The sequence below is a fragment of the Sorex araneus genome, chromosome 1 (assembly GCF_027595985.1).
Source record: "Sorex araneus isolate mSorAra2 chromosome 1, mSorAra2.pri, whole genome shotgun sequence".
Classification (NCBI taxonomy): domain Eukaryota; kingdom Metazoa; phylum Chordata; class Mammalia; order Eulipotyphla; family Soricidae; genus Sorex; species Sorex araneus.
Genome location: NC_073302.1, coordinates 423,630 through 444,006, shown reverse-complemented (window position 1 = coordinate 444,006; position 20,377 = coordinate 423,630). Strand labels below are relative to the sequence as shown.

Genomic DNA, 20,377 nt, shown 5'->3' with positions numbered 1-20,377 from the left:
GGGGCCTGCCGGGCGGGAGGGGCCCCAGCTCCTTCAGCCTGGACAGCACTCCTCCCCAGGCCAGTGCCCGGCAACTGCGGGAGGCCAAGGCCGGTGATGTCACAGAAGGCCCCGCTTGCCCGGCTAGTGGCCAGGCCGGAGCCGCGAGGATGAACTTTGACCAGAAGGCCGTGAAGTTCCTGGCGAACTTCTACATCAATGGAGGCAGACACTGGACCCACGGGCCCCTGAGGCCGACACCGCTCCTGCTCCCGCAGTGAGAACCTGGCGGGGAGGGGGCCGGGCCGGGCCGGGCCGAGGCGCACGGGCTACGGTGCCGTGTCTTTTCCAGACCCGTACACAGGACCGTGGTGCTGCTGAATCTGAAGCACCAGCCCAGGGAGGAGGCCTGGTTCCAGCAGTCGGCTGGGCCCATGCAGCAGATGGTCTCCTGGCCCGTCACCACCCAGGTTCTGCAGAAGCAGTGTGAGTGAGGGGGCCCGCGGGGGGTCTGAGCATGACTGCTGGGGTGCTCAGCCTCCCCCCTGCTTCTTGCCAGTGCTGGGCCAGAGACCTCCCATCCTGATAGACCCGGATGTCCCCGGCCCTACCACGTACAAGGTGCCTGATGCGTCCATCCGAGAGCCCTCCTCACACCCCCACTTCAGTATTGGCCACAGGCCCCCCACCCATGGTACGTGCCCTGCACCCGCGCCCGGCCGTGGGAGCTGGGCCACTCCAGTCCCTTCCACCCCTTCTTGTGCCTTGCAGAGAGGCGAGGCAGCAGGGTGTGGCAGGGCCAGTGGCTGCAGAGCGAGAGCCCCTTCTTGCAGAGCACTGCCCTCCTGAAGGAGCCGAAGGAGGTGGGCTTCACCCCCACGGCAGATGCCTCGAGGGCCGGTGGGGACGGGAGACCCCAACTGCCTTCTCTCCTGTAGTGGCCCTTGCGGGCTGCATCCCCAGCCCTCTCCACTTCTGGTGCAGGGGCACCCCATCGCCTCAGACTCTCCTAGGCTCCCGCTCACTCCAGTGGTGGGGAAGCGCCTCAGCCCCACCCCCTGTGACGCCCTTCCATGTTGCTGTCCGCAGAGCCCGTGGTCACCTGCCTTCGTGAACCACTCGACCCCCTTTGCCTCCGGGGGCCGCTCCTGCTCCTGTAAGCCCTTGGAGTTGGGCTGGACCCCGGGGGAGCTAGCAGTCGGGGCAGGGCAGGGTCTTCTCTCTCAGCAGCCTGCACCCCTGGCCCTGCCACCTACCGCACAGAGGACCATGACAAGATGCCCTTTCCCTCGGCGCCCGGGGTGGTCATCCAGGGTGTGCAAAGACCCAAGCCTCAAGACAAAAATGTTTCCTGCACCACCTAGAGCCTGTGGCCACAGCCAGCCTGGCCCAGCCATGGCCAGACACTGAGCGCCTGGACTTGTGCCCCAGCCTGGGCCCCTGCCCCTCTGTCCCGGAGGACCGGCCCCTTACTATACAGAGGCACTGTCTCCTGCTCTCGTGTCTGGCCTGCCTGGCGTTCCTGGGCAGGCGGAAAGCAGCCCAGCTAGCTGTGCAGCCCAGGGTCTGCTGATCTGAGAGACTGGACAAAGAGCCGTCGGGTGAAGACAGTCTGCCTCCCCCGGCCTCCCCACCCCCTGCCACGGTGGAGCGAAGGCCCCTGGGAGGCATGGCCCAGTGGAGCTGTAGCCCAACTCCAACCTCCAGCCGTGGTTTTCCCTCCGCTGCCCTTCCCAGGGCTGCACCTGTTTCCTCACCCTACCCCAGGTGGCCCCACCCAGCTGCAGTCTCATGCCCAGAGAACAGCACCCCGGGAAAGTGGCCCCCAGTGCCCCATCCAGACTGTCCTTACACATCCCTGGCCCCTGGCTGCCTCCTTCCCGTGGGAACCCAGCCCTGGGGCTCGGCCTGGGCTGGCGGGGCCGAAGCCCTGCTCCAGTGGCTTCACCAGGAACCCCTTCCTCAGGCTCCCAGCCAGCAGCGGGAGGAGCTCCTCCAGCCATCCCGAGAAAGGCAAAACCCCAGGGAAGGCATGGAAGAGTGTTTCCGGATGCATTTTCCTCGTGGCAGGGCAGGGAGAGGGTGTGAAGCCTGCCGTGGCTGAGCGTGGGAGCCTGAGGGCTGGCACGGACGGCAGAGGAGGGGGAGGGCTGGGGAGACCAGCAGCAGCACTCACCAGCCGTTGAGTCACTGGCACTGCAGGGGACCAGCAAACTGCTGACTCAGAGCTGGCCTTCACCTCAGGTGCCTCCTTCACGGCTGGGTCCCTGCAGGGTTGAGAGATGACCAGATGCCCCCGGAGATGTCAGCCTTCAGCTCTCTCCCCTTTGACAGGGAAGCAGCTCAGTCTGGCTGGGGCCCTGGTCGGACCAGCACAGGGAGCTTCACTTCCGCAAACAAAATATTCCCAGGATGAGAGGCTGCTTGAGGTCATAAAAAGCAGACAGACTTGGTGAGAACAACATGGAGAGGTGGGAGGTGGCTCAAAGGGCTGAAGAGCAGGCTCTGAGTTGCATCAGCAACACCAAATGGTCCCGGAAGCCTCTAGGAGGGGCTGGGGCACTGCAGAGCTTCTTTCCTCCCCAGAAAGCAAGTTTTGTTTTGTTTAGTCTTTGGGGCACACTTGTCAGTGCTCTGGGTTTACTCCTAGCTCTGTGCTCAGGAATCACCACTGGCAGTGCTCAGGGGACTATTATAGGGTGCCTGGAATGGACCCCGGGTCAGGGGGAGTGCCAGGCAAACGCCTTACTAGAGGGTGTTGATGAAGCTGTGCACCAACTTGGCTTCTATAAAGCCTAGGCCCTGCGGACCACCCCGCCCCGCCCCGTTGGGCAGGTCTTCTGGCCTGGGGGCGGGGCTAGAAGGCCTAGTGGGCGGAGCCTGGAGTTTCTGTGGGCGAGCAGGAGGCCTGAATGGGTGAAACCGGCAGTCTGATGAGCGTGCTGACGGCGGCGGTGGGCAGGACAGGCGGGGTGGGCGGGTCCTAGCGCGGTGGGCTGGGCGGTGGGCCGAACCCGGGCAGGACGCGGGGCGACGGGCACTGTGGGCGGGGCGAAGCGGAGCCAGCGCTGGGCGGGGCCCGGGATTACGGGGGCGTGGCCAGAGCTGGTTGGAGCGGGCTCCGGGGGCGGGGCCAGCACTGGCTGGGGCCCGGCTCAGTGGGCGGGGCCAGCGCGGGTTGGGGCCCGACTCAGTGGGCGGAGCCAGCGCTGGCTGGGGCGGGCTCCGGGGGCGGGGCCAGCGCGGGTTGGGGTCCGGGCTCCGGGGGCGGGGCCAGCGCGGGTTGGGGTCCGGGCTCCGGGGGCGGGGCCAGCACTGGCTGGGGCCCGGCTCACTGGGCAGGGCCTGGCCCGTGCGGGGGCGGGCGCGGCGGCCGCGCGCTCCCTGGAACCCCTGCGCGGTGGCGGCGCTGTTTCCCGGGAGCGGTTGGCGGGCGGACCGCGCGGGCGGAGCGGAAGTGGCGGTCGCGGGGGAGCGAGCGGCGCCGCGGCGGAGCTGGCCGAGCTGGAGGGCGCGGGGGAGCGGGGTGCGGGCGCGGCCCGGGGCCCGGCCGAGCGCGGTGCGGGGGCGCCGGCGGAGCGCGGCGGGGATGCGGCGCCGAGCCGGGCGGGCGCCGGGGCCTCGGCCCTGTTCGCGGGGCTGCAGGACCTGGGCGTGGCCAACGGCGAGGACCTGAAGGAGACGCTGACCAACTGCACCGAGCCGCTCAAGGCCATCGAACAGTTCCAGGTGCGCGGGCCGGGGCGCGGGCGGGGGCGCGGGCGGGGGTAGGGGCGCGGGCCGGGGCGCGGGCGGGGGCGCGGGCCGGGGCGCGCTGGGGCGCGGGCGGGCGGGGGGCGGGCCGGGCGCGGGCGGGGCGCGGGCCGGGGCGCGGGTGGGGGCGCGGGCGGGCGGGGGGCGGGCCGGGGCGGGGCGCGGGCCGGGCCTGAGCGCGCTGTCCCGCAGACGGAGAACGGCGTGCTGCTGCCCTCGCTGCAGTCGGCGCTGCCCTTCCTGGACCTGCACGGCACCCCGCGCCTCGAGTTCCACCAGTCGGTGTTCGACGAGCTGCGCGACAAGCTGCTGGAGCGCGTGTCGGCGATCGCCCAGGAGGGCAAGGCCGAGGAGAGGTGGGCGGGCGGCCCGGGGCCCGGGGGGTGGGGGGGGCGCGGCCCGGCGCGCGCTCACGGGGCGCGCTCGCAGGTACAAGAAGCTGGAGGATCTCCTGGAGAAGAGCTTCTCGCTGGTGCGGATGCCGTCGCTGCAGCCCGTGGTGATGTGCGTCATGAAGCACCTGCCCAAGGTGGCGCGGGCTCCCGGGCGCGGGCGGGCGGGCGGCGCGCTTGGGGCCGGTTTCGAGGGAGGCCCCGGCGTCCGCAGGTGCCCGAGAAGAAGCTGAAGCTGGTGATGGCCGACAAGGAGCTGTACCGCGCCTGTGCCGTGGAGGTGAAGCGGCAGATCTGGCAGGACAACCAGGCGCTGTTCGGCGACGAGGTGTCCCCGCTGCTGAAGCAGTACATCCTGGAGAAGGAGAGCGCACTCTTCAGCTCTGACCTGTCCGTGCTGCACAATTTCTTCAGCCCGTCCCCCAGGACGCGGCGCCAGGGTGAGGTGAGCGGCCCCCTGCCTCAGCAGAGCTCTTTGTGGGCGAGCACGAGGCGCACGGGATGGGAGACTTCGTCAGGGTCCTCAAAGGTGCACAGGGCGGGTAGGGGCAGGCGAGGGTTCGATTCCCGGCGCCCCACGAGGCCCCCAGCACTGCAGGTGTGGCCCAGAACCCCGGCAAGCTGCCGGCCCACCGGCTTGCTGCTCTAGTAACGAGGCGGTGACAGGCTTGGCTCGGCAACCGCTGAGGCTGGTCCGCAGCCCCACCCTCTCGGACCCGCACTTCAGGCCGAGCCTTGGAGCTCAGCTGTACCTGCAGGAGAGAAAACCAAGGGGGACGGGGAGGTCTTTTGTGCTCAGTGCATGGCACGGTGTGTAGTGTCCTGCCCTGGGAAGCTGAGCCAGGCTGCGGCTGCCACTCGCCCCTGCGGCCAGCGATCGGTGAGACGCGGGAAGGCCCCGGCTCGGTCTCTCGGTCTTTCCGTGCCCTTGCCCCACACCTTCTCCTTGCACCTTTCCCTCTGGGGACATTTTGGGCCCTACTTGCTGACACTCAGGGATCCCCCTCCTTGGGGCCTGGGGGGACCCTCTGCAGTGCCAGGGACCGGGCCCAGGCCAGCCGTGTGTAGTGCCCTGCGTGCTGTGCTGTCTCACTGCCCCTCCACACAGACTTACCCACAATGTCACCCTTTCCCAAGGGTCTTCCGGACTCCCTTACCCCCTTTACTCGTCCCTGTCCACCTTGTGTTCCTCCTGCCAACATGCCTTTGTCTCCGGTCTCTGAAGGGTTGTGTGTTTTGGGGTGTTTTTTGTTTGTGGGCAACACCCAGCGGTGCTAAGGGCTGACTCCTGGCTCAGTGCTCGGGACCATATGGGGTGCTGGGGATCGAACCAGGTCGGCTCCGCCCTCCCGCTGTCCCACTGAGGCAGAAGGACCGGTGGGGGTCTGAGGGAGAGCGGGGCCCGGCCGCGGCGGCTGCGTCCTTTGGCTCCCCTCCCCTGGGCCGTCTGCAGGTGGTGCAGAAGCTGACGCAGATGGTGGGCCGGAGCGTGAAGCTGTACGACATGGTGCTGCAGTTCCTGCGCACGCTCTTCCTGCGCACGCGCAACGTGCACTACTGCACCCTGCGCGCCGAGCTGCTCATGTCCCTGCACGACCTGGACGTGGGCGACATCTGCTCCGTGGACCCCTGCCACAAGGTGCCTGCCCCCTCCCACGCCCTGCCCCGGGCGGGCCCAGGGCCGCGCTCCAGCCCCCTCTCTCCCGCCCACAGTTCACCTGGTGCCTGGACGCCTGCATCCGCGAGCGCTTTGTGGACAGCAAGCGAGCCCGAGAGCTGCAGGGCTTCCTGGACGGGGTGAAGAAGGGCCAGGAGCAGGTCCTGGGGTGCGTCTTGGCTGCGCGTCTCGGGACGGGGGGTGTTCCTTGTCATGTCGACACCCGGGTACGACCGTGCTCTGGGGCCGGCTCTGAAGCAGGCCTGAAGCAGGCCTGAAGCACCCTGAAGCAGGGGCGTGGGGACCACCCGGTGGGGGACTGGCCCCCTGGGCCTCCCCGCGGAGCCATGCTTTCCTGCAGCGAGTCTCGCTGACCCGGGAGAGTCGCTGGCCTCGGGCTCCTCCCCCAGGGGGCGTGGCCTGCATTGGGCAGGGGCAGAGCGGGGCTGGAGTGCCCTGTGGACGCCTGGGCTCTGCTTGCAGGGACCTGTCCATGATCCTGTGCGACCCCTTTGCCATCAACACACTGTCGCTGAGCACCGTCAGGCACCTGCAGGAACTGGTGGGCCAGGAGACGCTGCCCAGGGTGAGGACGGGGGCCCTCAGGAGACGCTGCCCAGGGTGGGGGGAGGGGCGGGGGTCCCTCAGGAGATGCTGCCCAGGGTGAGGACGGGGTGAGGGGCGGGGGGCCCTCAGGAGACGCTGCCCAGGGTGGGGGGAGGGGCGGGGGGTCCCTCAGGAGACGCTGCCCAGGGTGAGGACGGGGCGGGGGGTCCTCAGGAGACGCTGCCCAGGGTGGGGGGTGTGGGGGGGCCCCTCAGGAGACACTGCCCAGGGTGGGGGGAGGGGCGGGGGGCCCTCAGGAGACGCTGCCCAGGGTGAGGATGGGGGGAGGGGCGGGGGGCCCTCAGGAGATGCTGCCCAGGGTGGGGGGAGGGGCGGGGGGCCGGACGCAGGCCAGTGGGGGGCCCTCTGGGGCGCCCCTGACGCCTCTTTCCCCAGGACAGCCCTGACCTCCTGCTCTTGCTGCGCCTGCTGGCACTGGGCCAGGGAGCCTGGGACATGATTGACAGCCAGGTCTTCAAGGAGCCCAAGATGGTGAGGCCGTTTGCTCTGTAGTTGGTTGCCCGCCCTGAGCTGACTGGAGGGGCCGCGGGGGCAGGTGGTGATCCGCGGCCCTTCCTGCCCCAGGAGGTGGAGCTGGTCACCAGGTTCCTGCCCATGCTCATGGCCTTCGTGGTGGATGACCACACCTTCAGCGTGGACCAGAAGCTGCCCACGGAGGAGAGGGCCCCGGCCACCTACCCCAGCCTGCTTCCCGAGGCTTTCACCAAGTAGGCGGGCGTGGGAGGGCCCCCGCCCCCGCCCCTGCCCGACAGCACTGCTGAGGGCCCCCCGCCGCCCAGGTTCCTGCAGGAGCAGCGCATGGCCTGCGAGGTGGGGCTGTACTACGTGCTGCACTTCACCAAGCAGAGGAACAAGAACGCGCTGCTGCGTCTGCTGCCGGGCCTGGGTGAGGGCTGGGGGGCTCGGGGAGGGGCTCGGGTGGGCTGTGTCCAGCCTGGCCTCATGCCCACCCCTGTACCTCCCCAGCCTGGGACCGCGCTGGGACATGCGTCACCCCCCTGGGAGGGCCTTGGCTGGGGCTCGGGGCTTCTTCCTGGAACTGGAAGGGCCCGCACCGCACACCCTCGGCCGTCTGCCCCTGCCGCCATGGCCGCAGCGGGGGGCTGGGGGTGCGGGTGCAGCTGCAGCAGGAGGGGACCAGGGGCAGAACCCTAACTTTGAGGTCACGTCCCGTAACGCTTGAGCTCCCGCAAAGCAGGACCCAGCCCCAGGGTCCTTCAGCGGGGGCCGGCCCTGGTGGCCCTGGGGCTCGACACGGGGACAGAGCATCTCACCTGCTGCCCCTTGGCCGTCCTGGGCCTTCTGGGAATGTGGACCGAGAGTAGAGGCAGTGGGGCCGGAGCCAACTGGTGTGGGCGCAGGCGGGCCGTCCCCAACAGGTTCTGCAGCACCGCCCAGTCTGGGGGACACGCCGGACGGCCTGTGTCCCGGCTGCTGTCTCCTGCTGGTCTGTTGGAGCTTCTGGCTCGGAGTCGATTTTCTCCCAAGTACCTTGGCCACTGGGCACAGCTGCATGGGGCGAGCTTGTCCCCCCGCCTCCCCTGTGGCTGCCCAGGTGTCCCTGCCGGGTCCCAGGCGGGCACAGCTGGGGGGTGTGCTGACACGGCCCTGCTTGCAGCGGAGACCTTCGGTGACCTGGCCTTTGGGGACATCTTTCTGCACCTGCTCACCGGGGGGCTGGCGCTGCTGGCCGAGGAGTTTGCGCTGGAGGAGTTCTGCAGCAGCGTCTTTGACGGCTTCCTCCTCACCGCCTGCCCGAGGTAGCCTGGGGCTGGGGGCGGGGCGGGGGCGGGCTGGGGGCGGGGCGGGGGCGCCTGCCTGCAGCGAGCCTCTTGCAGGAAGGAGAGTGTGCAGCGCCACGCCCTGCGGCTGCTCCTGCACCTGCACCAGCGCGTGGCCCCGTCCAAGCTGGAGGCGCTTCAGAAGGCGCTGGAGCCCACGGGCCAGGTGGGCGTGGGCGCGAGGGCTGGGCCGCGGCCCCGAGGCTCGGCCCCCGCTGACCTGCAGCTCCGCCCACAGAGCGGGGATGCGGTGAAGGAGCTCTACTCCCAGCTGGGCGAGAAGCTGGAGCAGCTGGACCACCGGAAGGCCAGTCCTGCCCAGGCCGCGGAGACTCCCGCCCTGGACCTGCCTCTGCCTGCCGTCCCCGCCACGGCCGCGCTCTGAGGGGCCCTGGGCTGCCGGACCACCCACAGGCCACAGCCCCCACCCCTGAACTCTGGCTGACGCAACCCCAGGTCTGTGCCTAGCCGGGGGAACCCGAGAAGTGTTGGGCACAGCCCCGGGCCCCAGAGCTGGATGGAGGCGACGGGCCCCGCCTGGCGCGGTGGGCTGAGCCAGCTGGGGCTCAGTCCCTGTTCTCGGGGGACGGGGTCTGCAGAGGAAGGATCAGAGCAGACACACGCGGCTGCTGCGTGTCCTGCAGGCTGTGTGATGGCCGCTTCTGCACGTGCCGTAGCCCACTCGTGTAAATAAAAGGCCTTTTGGTAAACCCAGTTGTGAGCGCGTGTTTTCTGGCCCTACCTGCGGGAGCCTGAGCTCTCCCACCTCTCCAGCCCCCACAGGACCCGGACTGGGGTGGGGGACATGGAGGCGCCCCTTCCTACGCACACGGCACAGTGCCGCCCGGGGCTGCCCAGGGCCTGCTCCCAGCTCTGCGTTCTGGACTCCCTCCTGGGACCACAGCTGGGTCCTCCTTGCTGTGCCCCCCTTGGCCGTGCTGGCCACTCTGAGCCCAAGGCTCCACCATACGAAGTGCTGCCCCTTCTGCCACGTGGGGACAGGAGAGTCCAGCGAGGGGCCTGGAGACTGAGGGCAGAAGCCTGGGTCCCAGGTAGAGGAGCAGAGCTGCTGGGGAGAGGGTGCAGGACGGGGCTCAGCTGAGGCCCAGGACGCAGGAGATGCGGGCTTTGGCCATCGTACCTAGGCGGGCAGTCCTGGGTCTGACCTCGCGTCCCCAAGGAATGGAGCCCAGCACTGACGGGAGGCATTCCTGCATGGTGTCCGGCACGGGCTGTGTGGATGCAGGTTAGGTGCTCGAGTCGAGTCGGGGGGCCATGGCCAGGTCCCTCACCCCGGCGTGGCCCGGATGGCTGGGGTCATCCTTTGCTGCATCCATGCCCCTCCGGAGAAGCCCAGCCCTGTGAGACAGAGGGCCAGGGGGCAGTGAAGGGGCAGGCCAGGAGGCCTTGAAGGGCGTCCAGCTGCCAAGACCCGCCCAGCCGCACCCCTGACTCACTTCCTTTGCATAGAAACGGAAGCCAGCGGCTTCCTCGGCCGACCGGACCTCCCCTGGGGCCACGCAGGTGCCGTCCCGCGGGACCCCAACCTCCTCGGCAGCCGCGGCTCTCGAGGCTGGGGCTGGCAGGTACGGGTGCGGGGGTGGGCAGCGGCGGGGCGGCTCCCCCACCTCCGTCTGCGCTCCCATTGGCTCCCCGTCCCGGTCCGTCTCTCCACCCCGCCCCCGGCGTCACCGGGCTGGGGGCCCAGGCGGGGCGCGGGGAGGCCGCGGCTGGTGCGGCCGGGAGGCGCCGCTTCCCGGGGCCCGGCGCACCACGGCCCGGGCTCCGGGGCCCTCCTTCCCCCTCGGCGGGTCGGGCCAGCCGCCCCGAGAAGCTGCCCCCCCCGCCCCCCACCACTTCCTCCAGGCCCCGGGAGATTTGCATCGGGAGCGGCTTCCTGCCGGCCATACGCAGCTGCTCCCGGCTGGAGGCCGCCCGGGCCCGCGCCCACCGCCGTCCGCCTTTTGCAGGGAGCGCGAGCTGCATGCCGAGCGCCGCCCCCGCGCCATGGACCCCGGCCCGCCCCGCCGGGAGCCCGCGGGCGCCCGCGTGATGGCCCCGGTGCGCGCCGTGGTCCGGCTGCGCCGCCGCGCGTGCGTCCTGCGCCAGCGGCGCCTCGTGCCGCCGGCCGCGGGGCCCGCCCCGGCGCCGCAGTTCTTCACCTTCGACGGCCCCGCGGCCCCGGCCGCCGGGGCGCCCCGCCGGAGGCGCCGGCGCAGCCGCTTGGTGCTCTACCCCGAGGGCGCGCGCAGGTGCCGGCCGCGCGCCGAGAGCCGCAGCCGCGCGCAACGCTGCCTCCTGCTGCTCGTGGCCATCGTGGGCTTCCAGGTGCTGAACGCCATCGAGAACCTGGACGACAACGCCCAGCGCTACGACCTGGACGGGCTGGAGAAGGCGCTGCGGCGCGCGGTGTTCGGCCAGCCGGCGGCCGTGGCGCGCATCGTGGAGCTGCTGCGGGACTACCTGGCCACGCACGTGCACAGCCGCCCGCTGCTGCTGGCGCTGCACGGGCCCGCGGGCGTGGGCAAGAGCCACGTGGGCCGCCTGCTGGCCCGCCACTTCCGCGCCGTGCTGGACGACGGGGCGCTGGTGCTGCAGTACCACGCGCGGCACCACTGCCCCGAGCCGCGCGCCGCGCAACGCTGCCGCGAGGAGCTGGGCCGCCGCGTGGCCGCCGTGGTGGCACGCGCCGAGGCCGCGGAGAAGACGCCGCTGGTGGTGCTGGACCAGGCTGAGCTGCTGCCGGCGGCGCTGCTGGACGAGCTGCACGGCCTGCTGCAGCCGCAGCGCCCGCACCCCTTCCACAACGCCATCTACGTGCTGCTCAGCAGCGCGGGCGGCGCCCAGGTCACGCGCTTCGTGCTGCGGAACGCGACCCGCGCGCGCCCCGCGCCGCGGCCCGACGAGGAGCTGCGCGCCGGGCTGCGGGCGCTGCTGGCGCGCGCGCACCCGCTCTGGCAGGCCGCCGCCGTCGTGCCCTTCCTGCTGCTGGACAGGCGCAGCGTGGTCAGCTGCTTCCGCGAGGAGATGGCCGGGGAGGGCTTCTTCCCCGAGCAGGCCCGCGCCGAGCTCCTGGCCGCGCAGCTCAGCTACTACCGCGTGGCCGGCCGGGAGTTCGCCGTCACGGGCTGCAAGCAGGTGGTGGCCAAGGTGAACCTCCTGTAGCGGCGCGCCCGGGGGCCACGGCGCGGTGTGGGTTTGCCCCAGGGCCTGAGCCTCGCAATAAACCTGTGTGCCACGGCTGGCGCGTACCTGTCTTCTGGTCGCCGGCAGCAGGCCTCGTACTGTCCTGGCTGTACAGCCCGCGGTGGGCAGCCGCCCCACGCGGCGGGGGGTCTCTGAGGAGCCCCAGGGGCCTGCAGTGGCGCGTGCCACCTCCTCCCGCCACTCGCGGCGTCCCCAGAGGCATGACATAGGGACAGGACAGAGACCCCGTGTCCCGGCCACTCTGGGCCCTCCCCCGACCCCTTGACCCCCGCCACTCCCCCTCAGACGCCACGTTTAGCGGGGGCGGGCCTTTTCTCCGCAGTCTCCCAGGGCTGGCTGCCACCCATGGGGTAGGGATGCCCCCACTGTGCCTCCTGGGCCCTGCTCTGTCCCGCAGCACACCCCGGTGGGCCTGTAACCTCTTCCTGGGATTTTCTCACTCACTGGTTTGGGTGGTTGATATTGACTCATTTTTCATTTTTGGCGTTTTGGACCAGCTAAGCAGTGCTCAGTGCTCAGCAGAGCTCCTGCTCCCGTGCTCAGGGGTCACTCCCAGCGGTCGCGGGGGCCCAGACCCAGTCCCGGGCCCCTCTGCCTGTTCCCCAGCACAGCACTGTTTGTGCGAATGCTCCTGGTGCTGCTGCATCGCAGGAAACTGGTTTCTCCCCTCCCTTTGCCGTTGTTGTGACTGAGGGTGTCTGTGTGTTGGGGGGTGTCACACATGCCACCCAGATCCCTGGTTGTGGCGCCCGGGCAGCAGAGCTGTATGCTGGGCTTGTGGCATGTCCCAGTCTCCGCGGCCCAACCTGGGGTCTTGAGGCTGGAGAGTGTACAGCACTGGGTCGAACCCCAGCAGCCCGAAGGGTCCCCCACGCCCCGCCAAGAGTCAGCCCCCCAGCGCAGGAACCATAGTCCAGCAGGGGGGCATCTGCCTTGCACGTGGCCGGCTGAGCTCACAACCCCAACACTCAGTACTGTCCTGGGCATGCCGGGAGTAGGCCCTGAGCATTCCTGGGGGTGGCACCATCCCACACACTGACACACACAAAAAAGAAGTTATGAATTTGTAAAAAACAAAACCAGAAATGACAAAGGGGAAACAAAATGAACCGGTGGTGGCCCTGTACACGGGACAGTCGTGGGCAGGAATGGCTTGCCGGTTTCGCCCAGGAGCCGGTCTGCTTGCGGGCCACAAGCCGGGTGCCCGGGGCGCCCCCTGGCGGTGCTGCCTGAGCTCGGGTCCCGGCTTCACAGGGCTCGGCCTTCCCCTGACCCCGAGGCCTCCAGCACCCGTTGTCCATCGGCTCATCAACTCCACGTACTCCGTGTGTCTGTTTTAACTCCCCTCAGGACATCCCCAGGCTGGAAAGTGCGGGGTCACGAGGAAACTATTTAGTGTGTTTGTTCTGGGCACCTCCTGGCTCTGTGAGAGAGGCCTGCCCGTGGGGCCGGAGCGATAGCTCAGCAGAGAGGGCGTTTGCATTGCATGTGGCCGACCCGGGTTCGATCCCTGGCATCCCAAGCACCGCCAGGAGTAACCCCTGAGTGACCCAAAAGGAAAAATAAATAAAAAGAAAGGCCTGGCCGTGCCTGGAGACCTTATTCAGGCCTGGGGATGGACAGGCCGGCCACACGCAGAGGTCACGCTCGCCTCCTGGGCAGTCTCTCCTGCCCGAAAACCCTACTGTTAGCATTCATTTACCTCTTTCTTTATCTTGGTGCCTAGGCCACAGCTGGGGGGCCTGGGGCCTGGAGCCACTCTGCACTCTAGCATTTGCCCTGCCCTGGCCCCAGCTCCCCTGTTGAGGTGTCACCTGGCCTCTGCTTCCTGCGTGAGCCCCCAGCAGGGACTCGCCCGTGGGCAGGGTGTCCACAGCTCCCTAAGGAGCTGGCTTGCGTGGCCTTTCACTTTCCCTCCCTCCCCCACCCTCTCATTTTCTCTGTTTTTGTTGGTTTGGGGTCAGAGCCCTCAGTGCTCACAGTGACTCCTGGCCTGTGTTCAGGGGTTAATCCTGGCGTGGCTCAGGGAACTACTTCTGGTTTGGGATCAAACCCAGTCACCACTCACAGGGCAGCGCCCTGCCTGCCCTCTCCCTCCCCCCTCCTCAGGCCCAGTTGCAGTGGTAGCTAAACTCTCCTATCTCTTTTCTTTTGTGAGTGCAGAGGGTTTTGGGGTTCAGGGGACCCTGGCAGCACCGGGCCAGTCAGAAAGGAGGCTGCTGGGTGGTCAGCATGACTGTCACTGAGAGTGCGGACTTTCCTGGACAAGCCTGGACGTTCTCTGCCAGGTACAGCAGAGTGACAGGTGAGAATGGGCAGAAGAGAGGGTGAGGCTGTGCAGTGCCCGTTCGCAGCGCCATGGATGCATGAGGCACGAGAAAAGCACAGTCCGGCAGGTCCTCCCATAGAATGTTCCAGAGCAACAGCTCACATCCACTAGAGCTGCTGGCAGTGGGTCAGGCCTGGGGCAGGGGCTGGCCCACCTCTGCCTCACTGGTGCTCGATCCCGGCCCCACTGAGAGGCTGCTCGCTTCTGGGGGCTGGTGGGGCCAGCATGAGCACCCACAAGAGTGTCATGCCCCCGGGCATATGGCCCAGGGGAGCCCTTTGCTGGGAAGCTGGGCACGGAGCCCTGAGCGCCAAGGGCCCGTCACCTGGAGCTGCACCTGCTCCTGTGGAGGGGGGCAGGAGCTGGGTGCTGGACTGTTTGGAAGGATAGCCCCCCGCCCCTCCTTTCTCTGTGAAGTTCTGTGCTGTTTGTTTGGGTTGGGTTTCGGGGCTACACCCAGCTGTGCTCAGGGCTTACTCCTGGCTCTGTGCTCGGGGTCACTCCCGGTGGAGCTTGGGGAACCAAGTGGGGTGCCGGGACTGAACCCAATTTGGTGGCACGCAAAGCAAGCACCTAACCCCCTGCACTGCTGCGCCGGGCCCTCTGGGAAGCGCTGGACAGCAGGCCAGCGCACACGGTGGGCGTGACCTGACCCAAATCCTGTCTCCCTTGCTCTGGCAGAGACACCCACGTTTGTGCCCCAAAGAAGCACAGCGCCCAGCCTGGGACAGAGAAGGACGTCTGTCTGGGATTTCTACCAGGCCCCTTTGCAAAGTTCATGGGGGGCTTGGCCCTGTCCCAGGTTCCTGCCCATGCCCGTGGGGAGGGTCTCAGCACCCCCTCAGGTAGCAGGTGTGTGCCCGGGACTCCTCCAGCAGCTGACTCAGGAGGTCCAGCAGAGGGCGGTGGGCGCAGCACAGACAGGGGCTGACAGAGGGACCCTTGACCTTCCTGCCCGTGACCTGAGCACCGGCCTGCAGGGCGCGGTGTGGGGAAGGCCCCAGGTCTGAAGCCCTCGGCAGGGAGGCGAGAGGGTCCGGGCCAGGGGTCCTCAGACCTGCACTGCGGGCCCATCCCCCAGGGCCACGCGCTGCCCACACGTGGGCGGTGTTGGCCTCGGCCTCCGGGCAGGAGTGCGGCTAGCTCCGGGGGCGCCAGCGCAGGGTGGGGGGCCGCCTCCCGCCGGCGTTCCGGCGCAGTGCCGGCCTCGGCCGCTGGGCGGCAGCACGTCCCGCGGCCTCACGCCCCGACTCGTCCCGGCCAGGGGTCCTGGGCACCGGCGGGGGCGCCCCGGGCAGCGCCGGGGCCAGGCCGTGACCCCAGCCCCGAGACGACAGCTGGTCTCTGCCCCTCGCCCCGCACGCCCGTGGTGGGTGCGGCGGCGGCCCCGCAGCCCGGCCCGGCCCGACTGCAAAGACCCTCCTTTGTGCGCCGCCCCCACCCAGCTGGGTCCCCGCCTCATTAGCATAGCAGCTGCTCGCCGAGCGGTCCGATGAATGGGGCGGGAGAAGAAAGACCGACAGACGGACGAGGGACGGCCGCCGGCCGCGGCTCTGCAGGCCGCGCGCCCGCCGGGACCGGGCCTCTGCCTCCCCCGGCTGCACCTGCCCTCACCTGGGCCGCTCTCCTGCAGGTCCAGGCCTCAGCGCGCGCTTCCTGGCCGGGCCCCGCTCAGAGGCGGGGGTCGTGCCTTGCTCCTTCCTCCCAGCCCCTCCGCCCAGCGGTCGCGGATGCGCCTGGCTCCAGGGTCTGGAGGCCAGGTGGAGGTGAGCTGCGCTTTTCTGTGGCTGCAGGAAGGAGCTTGCCAGAGCTGAGTACAGCTGGGCTGCAGACGGCCGCCCAAGTCCCGTCCCCAGCACCACCCAGGGCCCGAGCATCACCGCAACCACCTCTGAGCACTGCCTGACAACAGGGAGGGGAGGTGCGGCACCCACGGCAGGCCGGGAGGGGCCCAGCGCTGGGGACAGCGGTGTTCTGCGTGCCCGTCTTCCAACTGTCCAGGGCCCTGTGGGAGAGCAGGAGGGACAGGGCGGTGATGCCCAGGACCCGCTGCCACAGGCCACTGCTGTGGTGCCGCCTGTGGAATGAAGCCAGGCAGGAAGCCTCTGCCTCCAGGACACCTCAGCCCACTCACGCCGGAGGACAGCTGGCCTGCACCTCCCACCGGGACAGGGCCGGCCGTCCCACCAGCTGGGGGGCCGAAGGGCAGGAACGGGCCACGTCGCCTGAGCAGAGGGGGCTGGAGGCTTCGGAAAGTGGAAAGTGGCCGTGAAAGTGAGCCGGGGTCTCCCAGGTGCCCTCTCCCTTGCTCCCTGGCTGGCCTGGCCCTTCCTGAGAGGCTGTGTGTGGCCTCGGGGCTCAGGCGGGAGTTCACGTGGCGCCTGTCCACAGCAGCAGGGACTCCTGACCAGGGGTGGCCGGGGGCAGGCAGAGCTTGGAGCGGAATTTTCCAGATGGAGGCCTGAGCCGTGCGGGGAGTGGAGCCCCCGAACAGGCCAGCGGCAGCCTGACACCTCCCACCACACACACTCCTCAAGTGCCAAGACCTGGCAGAGAAGCAACAAACGTTCTCATATAAAAAGATCAATGACAAATTTATTTATAAACTTTCCACGCTGGGCTACAGGTCTCTATCGTACATCAGGAACGCGCTGCAGGCTTGGTCCAGTTTGCAGTGAAGAAGAGGGCCCAGACGGGGCTCTGTGCCTGCCTGGAGAGTCTTAACATTAATTAACATAATTAAAAAAGGTATTTTGCATCTAGAAAAAATAGACAGGGAAACTCCCTTTGGAGTAATCTGTGCCTCCACTTTAATGTCTGCTTGTTTCAGTGACATTATCAATATATTCTCACCCCAGGTTTCGAAGCCCCGGGGCTGCCGGGTCTGACCCGCCGGGCACAATGCGCCGCGGCCACCTGTGTCCTCAAATGAGCCCCATTTTTGCGCGAAGGGCCAGCAGTCCTTCAACCCAGGGGGAGCCTCATTTAAATTTGAATAATTCAGCCTCCCTTTTATTTCTCGGGATCAAAACAACAAGGGGTGTGGGGTTGCATAGAAAATTGGACCCTCCGACCAGGAAGAGGCTTTCCGGACGAAAGAGACGCGAAGCCCCGCCCCACCCGCCCCGCCCCGCCGCCCGCGGCGCCTTCGCTCCCACCGGTCCTGGGGCTGCCGCGGGGCAGGGCACGGTCCTCGGTCCCTAGGCATCAGCACGAGAGATTCACAGTCTTATAGGCATTTTATAAAAATATAAATATGGGTACATGTTGCCTTCGCAACGCTGGATACGACGCCCTTTAAAATGGGGGTTATAACCAAGATTCAAAAAGTACACCTAAAACTTGGCTTTAAAAATATGTTAATATTTTATATTGTCATAAATGTTATGACATTTAATCGTGGCAAATCCTTTAACTTTTTTTTTTAAAAAAAAGTGTGCAACCGACTGTTAACTAGACTAGAATTCGCTAGAAAGGCCTGAGCCCCGACCCCCCCCAGCCCCTCGTCACCGCCACGCGCGAGCACCGTGCTCCGGGGAGCTGCAAAACCAGCAGGTCAGCGGGGGGCGGGGGCGCGTTCCCGGGACGGCGGGGACGAGGGAGAGCGAGGCGGGGCGGGGGCAGCTCCGAAACCATCCAGCTGGGCGGTATTTTCAGTGCAACCAAGAAACGACAGACTCAAGTTTTTAGTTTTAAGACTAAAAAAAAAAAAAACCACAACAAAAACAAGAACCCAAGCATCTTCCCCTCATAACCACATTGATCACGCACAATATTCTCCAGACAAAACCAGGCGCACAGACTTCACCCACAGGGATACACACACGATAAATAGTTTGGAACTCCGGGTCCTGCGCGGGGGGCGCCGCGTGCAGAGCGGGATCCGGTGTCTCGGGACTCCGCGCGCGCCGGGGGCCAGACTCGGGTTTCACGGCCGCGGGCGCGCCCCGAGGTAGGTGCCGCGGCCGGCAGGGTCGACGCGCGCGGGCCGACGCCGGCCCGGTCCCGGTCCCGGCGGCATCACCGGCCGCTGCCCGCGTACTTGGCCTTGGTGATGAGATAGAGCACGATGTCCTGGTGGCCGCCGAAGGCCGCGATGTGCAGCGCGCTCCAGCCGTCGCGGTTGGCCAGGCGGATGTCCGCGCCGAACTTGACCAGCAGCTTCACGAGCTCCAGGTTGCCGTCGATGACCGACTGGTGCAGCGCCGTCTGGCCCTCGGGCCCGAACGAGTTCACGTTGAACTCGCAGCTGGTCATGTTCTGCAGCAGCGACTGCAGCTCCTGCGTGTTGCCCCTGCGCACGGCCTCCTGGAAGATGCGCTGCGTCTGCGGCGCGGAGCAGGTGGACAGCTCCGCCTGGCTCATGCTGGCGCCGGGCGCGGGCCGGGGCTCAGAGCGGGCCCCGCGCGGTGTCCGCGGCCGCCTCGGCGCATGGGGGGCGCGGCGCCCCGGGGCCCCGCACGCCGCCCGTCGGCGCTGCGGGCGCTCGGGGCCGGGGGCCGCCGCCGCGGGGCCCCCGCCTCATCCAGCCGCGCCCCGGCGGGCGGGCGACGGGCGCGGGCGCTGCCTCGCGGGGGCCCGGCCGGGGCGGCGTGCGCGCGCGTCCCGGTGCTGCTCCCTCGGCTGCGGCTCCCACGCGTCTCCCCCCGCGCCGCGGCACTCGCCGGCCCGCCGCGCCGGGCCGCCTTTTAGCCCCTTTATATTTGCATGACAATGGGGCGCCCGTGACGCGCGCGCCGGCCGCCCGGCCATTGGGCCGCGCCCGCGTGGGGGCGGGCCGGCGTGCGCGCGCCTCCGCCCGGGCGCTGGCCGCTGACCGCCCGCGCCCCCGCCCCCGCGGCCGGCCGCCGCTCCCGCCGCCCGGCCACGCGGGCCTTCCCCGGCTCCCGGCGTGACTCCGGAGGGGACCCCGGGCCCCGCTCCGCGCGCCCGCCGCGGGGGCTCTGCCCGGCCCGGCTCCCGGGCGCGCCCCCGGCCCGGCCCCCGAGCCGCGCGCCGACGGGGGGAGCGGGTGTCTGGCCCGGCGCCTTCCCGCGCGGCAGCCAGCGCAGGGCTTGTCGGGCCTGGCCAGGTGAGCAGCCAGGTGAGGCGCCGAGAGCCGCCCTGCAGGGGATCTTTGAAAGGACTCGTCTCCAGCCCGAACCCTTTATTGCCACCAGCAGGGCCGCCCAACCTCCTCATTAGGTTTTTACAGTTTACAGCTCGCTGCGGCCGCTGGAAACGCAGGCGGCTGCGGCGCCCGGGCCCCTTGCGGCGCGGCACGCAGGGACTTGAATCCAGCCGCAGCCCGGGCGGGCGGGAATCCCCGAGGAGGCGGCCCCGGGCCGCGGGGGAGCCCACCCCGAGCCGCAGCTCCCGGCCAGCGCCCTGCTGGGGGGAGGGGCGCCTGAACCCGAGGAGACCCGCACATGGCCAGGTGGCCAGACCCCGCCAGGCCGCGCACCCCGAGCCTCGCTCTGCGCTCCCTGTGGGGACCACAGTGCTGGCCTGGCTCCCGAGCCCCCGCCCGCCACGGCGCCCCGGGGAACTCCCGCGCTGCACCCACGCGGGCCAACCCCGGCGTGGCTTCCTGCCGGTGGGTGACCGAGGCCGCCCCCACGGGGGACACGGCGGCCAAGAGAGTGCTGTGAGCGCTGGGGTGGGCGCACGCAGGCCCGGCCAGGTGGGCGCAGGCCCTGCTGTCCTGGCAGCACAGGCCAGGAGACAAAGGGCGGCCACCACAGCCTGGACGGGAGAGCAGTGCGGGCTGGAGCCTTGGGACCTGGGGGGCTGACCAGGGACTGGCCGGGGGTCAGTGACGCACACCTCGTCCATCGCGGGCCGCGGGGGGAGGGGCGCAGCACACCGGTTCCCTGCGGCTCTCCGTCTACTCAGGATATACCCAAAAGGCCGGCATTTGGCGCAAATGTGCTGGGGGCTGGGGCGGGGCGTGCCCTGGGGGCACAGGCCAGGAGGCCGCTGGTTCTTTCAGAGCCCTGGCCTGAGGCCCGGGGGGGGGGGGGGGGGCAGCGGCAGCCCCACCCCCACCCCCACCAGTGGCCGGACCCGATTTCCTCCCACCTGCCCAATGCTGCTGCCCGGGCCTGCCACCCAAGGTCCAGGCGCAGAGGGTGCCCTCTGGGTTTGCCTGGGACTCGGCAGGCATCGGGCAGGCGGCTCGGGAGCATTTGGGGCTGGGCCGGGAGGGCGGCCTGGAAGGGCTCGGCCAGCTCTAGCTGGCCAGTCCTGCGGCCACCTTAAAGGCACAAGGCGGGGGCGGGGGACGGGCGGGCAGGGGGCGGGGCCTGCAGCTAATTCATTAAAATGTGTCGGGGAGCGTGGGAAAGAGGAGAGCGTTTCTTCCCAGCGGCCCAGACACCTGGTAGAAGGGCCCAGAGGATAGAGATCAAATAACAAACACTCAGCCCCTGGCCAGCAAGGCCGGCCAGCGGCGGACAGGAGGAAGGAGGCCCCGGGCAGGAACTGCTGCAGACAATCCCGGCTGGGCAGGGCTGGGCACCAGGGCCAGCTCTGCCGCAGTGGCCGAGTGTCTGACCCGGCTGGGGAGGTGGGCCTCGGAGCAGGGGGCCAGGGCCGACCTCGATGACTCAGGACTCGGAGGAGTTCCCGGGCCAGGGGCAGCTCCAGAAGCTGGGGTTAATGTGAGTGGGGT

The 20,377-nt window shown here is 68.9% G+C and overlaps 4 protein-coding genes across 4 annotated transcripts; 3 read left to right on the top strand and 1 right to left on the bottom strand.

Moving 5' to 3' along the window:
* The first annotated feature begins 149 nt into the window (after positions 1–149).
* On the top strand, positions 150–1,343 carry STPG3 (sperm-tail PG-rich repeat containing 3). The gene is made up of 6 exons (XM_004613360.1): positions 150–256; positions 332–465; positions 539–673; positions 751–842; positions 1,069–1,135; positions 1,192–1,343. Exons 1-6 carry the CDS (start codon positions 150–152, stop codon positions 1,341–1,343), a joined length of 687 nt encoding a protein of 228 aa, XP_004613417.1.
* A 1,548-nt stretch (positions 1,344–2,891) lies between these two features.
* Positions 2,892–8,899, top strand: NELFB (negative elongation factor complex member B). Its single transcript, XM_055123969.1, has 14 exons — positions 2,892–2,946; positions 3,257–3,708; positions 3,925–4,088; positions 4,162–4,261; positions 4,339–4,569; positions 5,578–5,763; positions 5,838–5,950; positions 6,265–6,367; positions 6,784–6,879; positions 6,973–7,115; positions 7,188–7,294; positions 8,027–8,168; positions 8,247–8,355; positions 8,428–8,899. The coding sequence occupies exons 1-14, from the start codon at positions 2,892–2,894 to the stop codon at positions 8,572–8,574; spliced, it is 2,148 nt and encodes a 715-aa protein (XP_054979944.1). The 3' UTR covers positions 8,575–8,899.
* A 785-nt stretch (positions 8,900–9,684) lies between these two features.
* On the top strand, positions 9,685–11,411 carry TOR4A (torsin family 4 member A). Its single transcript, XM_004613358.2, has 2 exons — positions 9,685–9,775; positions 10,160–11,411. The coding sequence occupies exon 2, from the start codon at positions 10,197–10,199 to the stop codon at positions 11,352–11,354; it is 1,158 nt and encodes a 385-aa protein (XP_004613415.2). The 5' UTR covers positions 9,685–9,775; positions 10,160–10,196; the 3' UTR covers positions 11,355–11,411.
* Positions 11,412–16,298: 4,887 nt separating this feature from the next.
* NRARP (NOTCH regulated ankyrin repeat protein) lies at positions 16,299–18,197 on the bottom strand. Its single transcript, XM_055137699.1, has one exon. It carries the CDS (start codon positions 18,088–18,090, stop codon positions 17,746–17,748), a length of 345 nt encoding a protein of 114 aa, XP_054993674.1. The 5' UTR covers positions 18,091–18,197; the 3' UTR covers positions 16,299–17,745.
* Positions 18,198–20,377: the final 2,180 nt, after the last annotated feature.

Excerpts from the sequence above, each read along its gene's own strand:
- STPG3 (XM_004613360.1), top strand. The coding sequence starts at position 150 with ATGAACTTTGACCAGAAGGCCGTGAAGTTCCTGGCGAACTTCTACATC. Across the intron at positions 674-750 it reads CCACAGGCCCCCCACCCATG|AGAGGCGAGGCAGCAGGGTG; the intron begins GTACGTGCCCTG and ends TGTGCCTTGCAG. Across the intron at positions 843-1,068 it reads TCCTGAAGGAGCCGAAGGAG|AGCCCGTGGTCACCTGCCTT; the intron begins GTGGGCTTCACC and ends TGCTGTCCGCAG.
- NELFB (XM_055123969.1), top strand. The coding sequence starts at position 2,892 with ATGGGTGAAACCGGCAGTCTGATGAGCGTGCTGACGGCGGCGGTGGGC. Across the intron at positions 5,764-5,837 it reads CCGTGGACCCCTGCCACAAG|TTCACCTGGTGCCTGGACGC; the intron begins GTGCCTGCCCCC and ends TCCCGCCCACAG. Across the intron at positions 7,295-8,026 it reads GCGTCTGCTGCCGGGCCTGG|CGGAGACCTTCGGTGACCTG; the intron begins GTGAGGGCTGGG and ends CCCTGCTTGCAG.
- TOR4A (XM_004613358.2), top strand. The coding sequence starts at position 10,197 with ATGGACCCCGGCCCGCCCCGCCGGGAGCCCGCGGGCGCCCGCGTGATG.
- NRARP (XM_055137699.1), bottom strand. The coding sequence starts at position 18,090 with ATGAGCCAGGCGGAGCTGTCCACCTGCTCCGCGCCGCAGACGCAGCGC.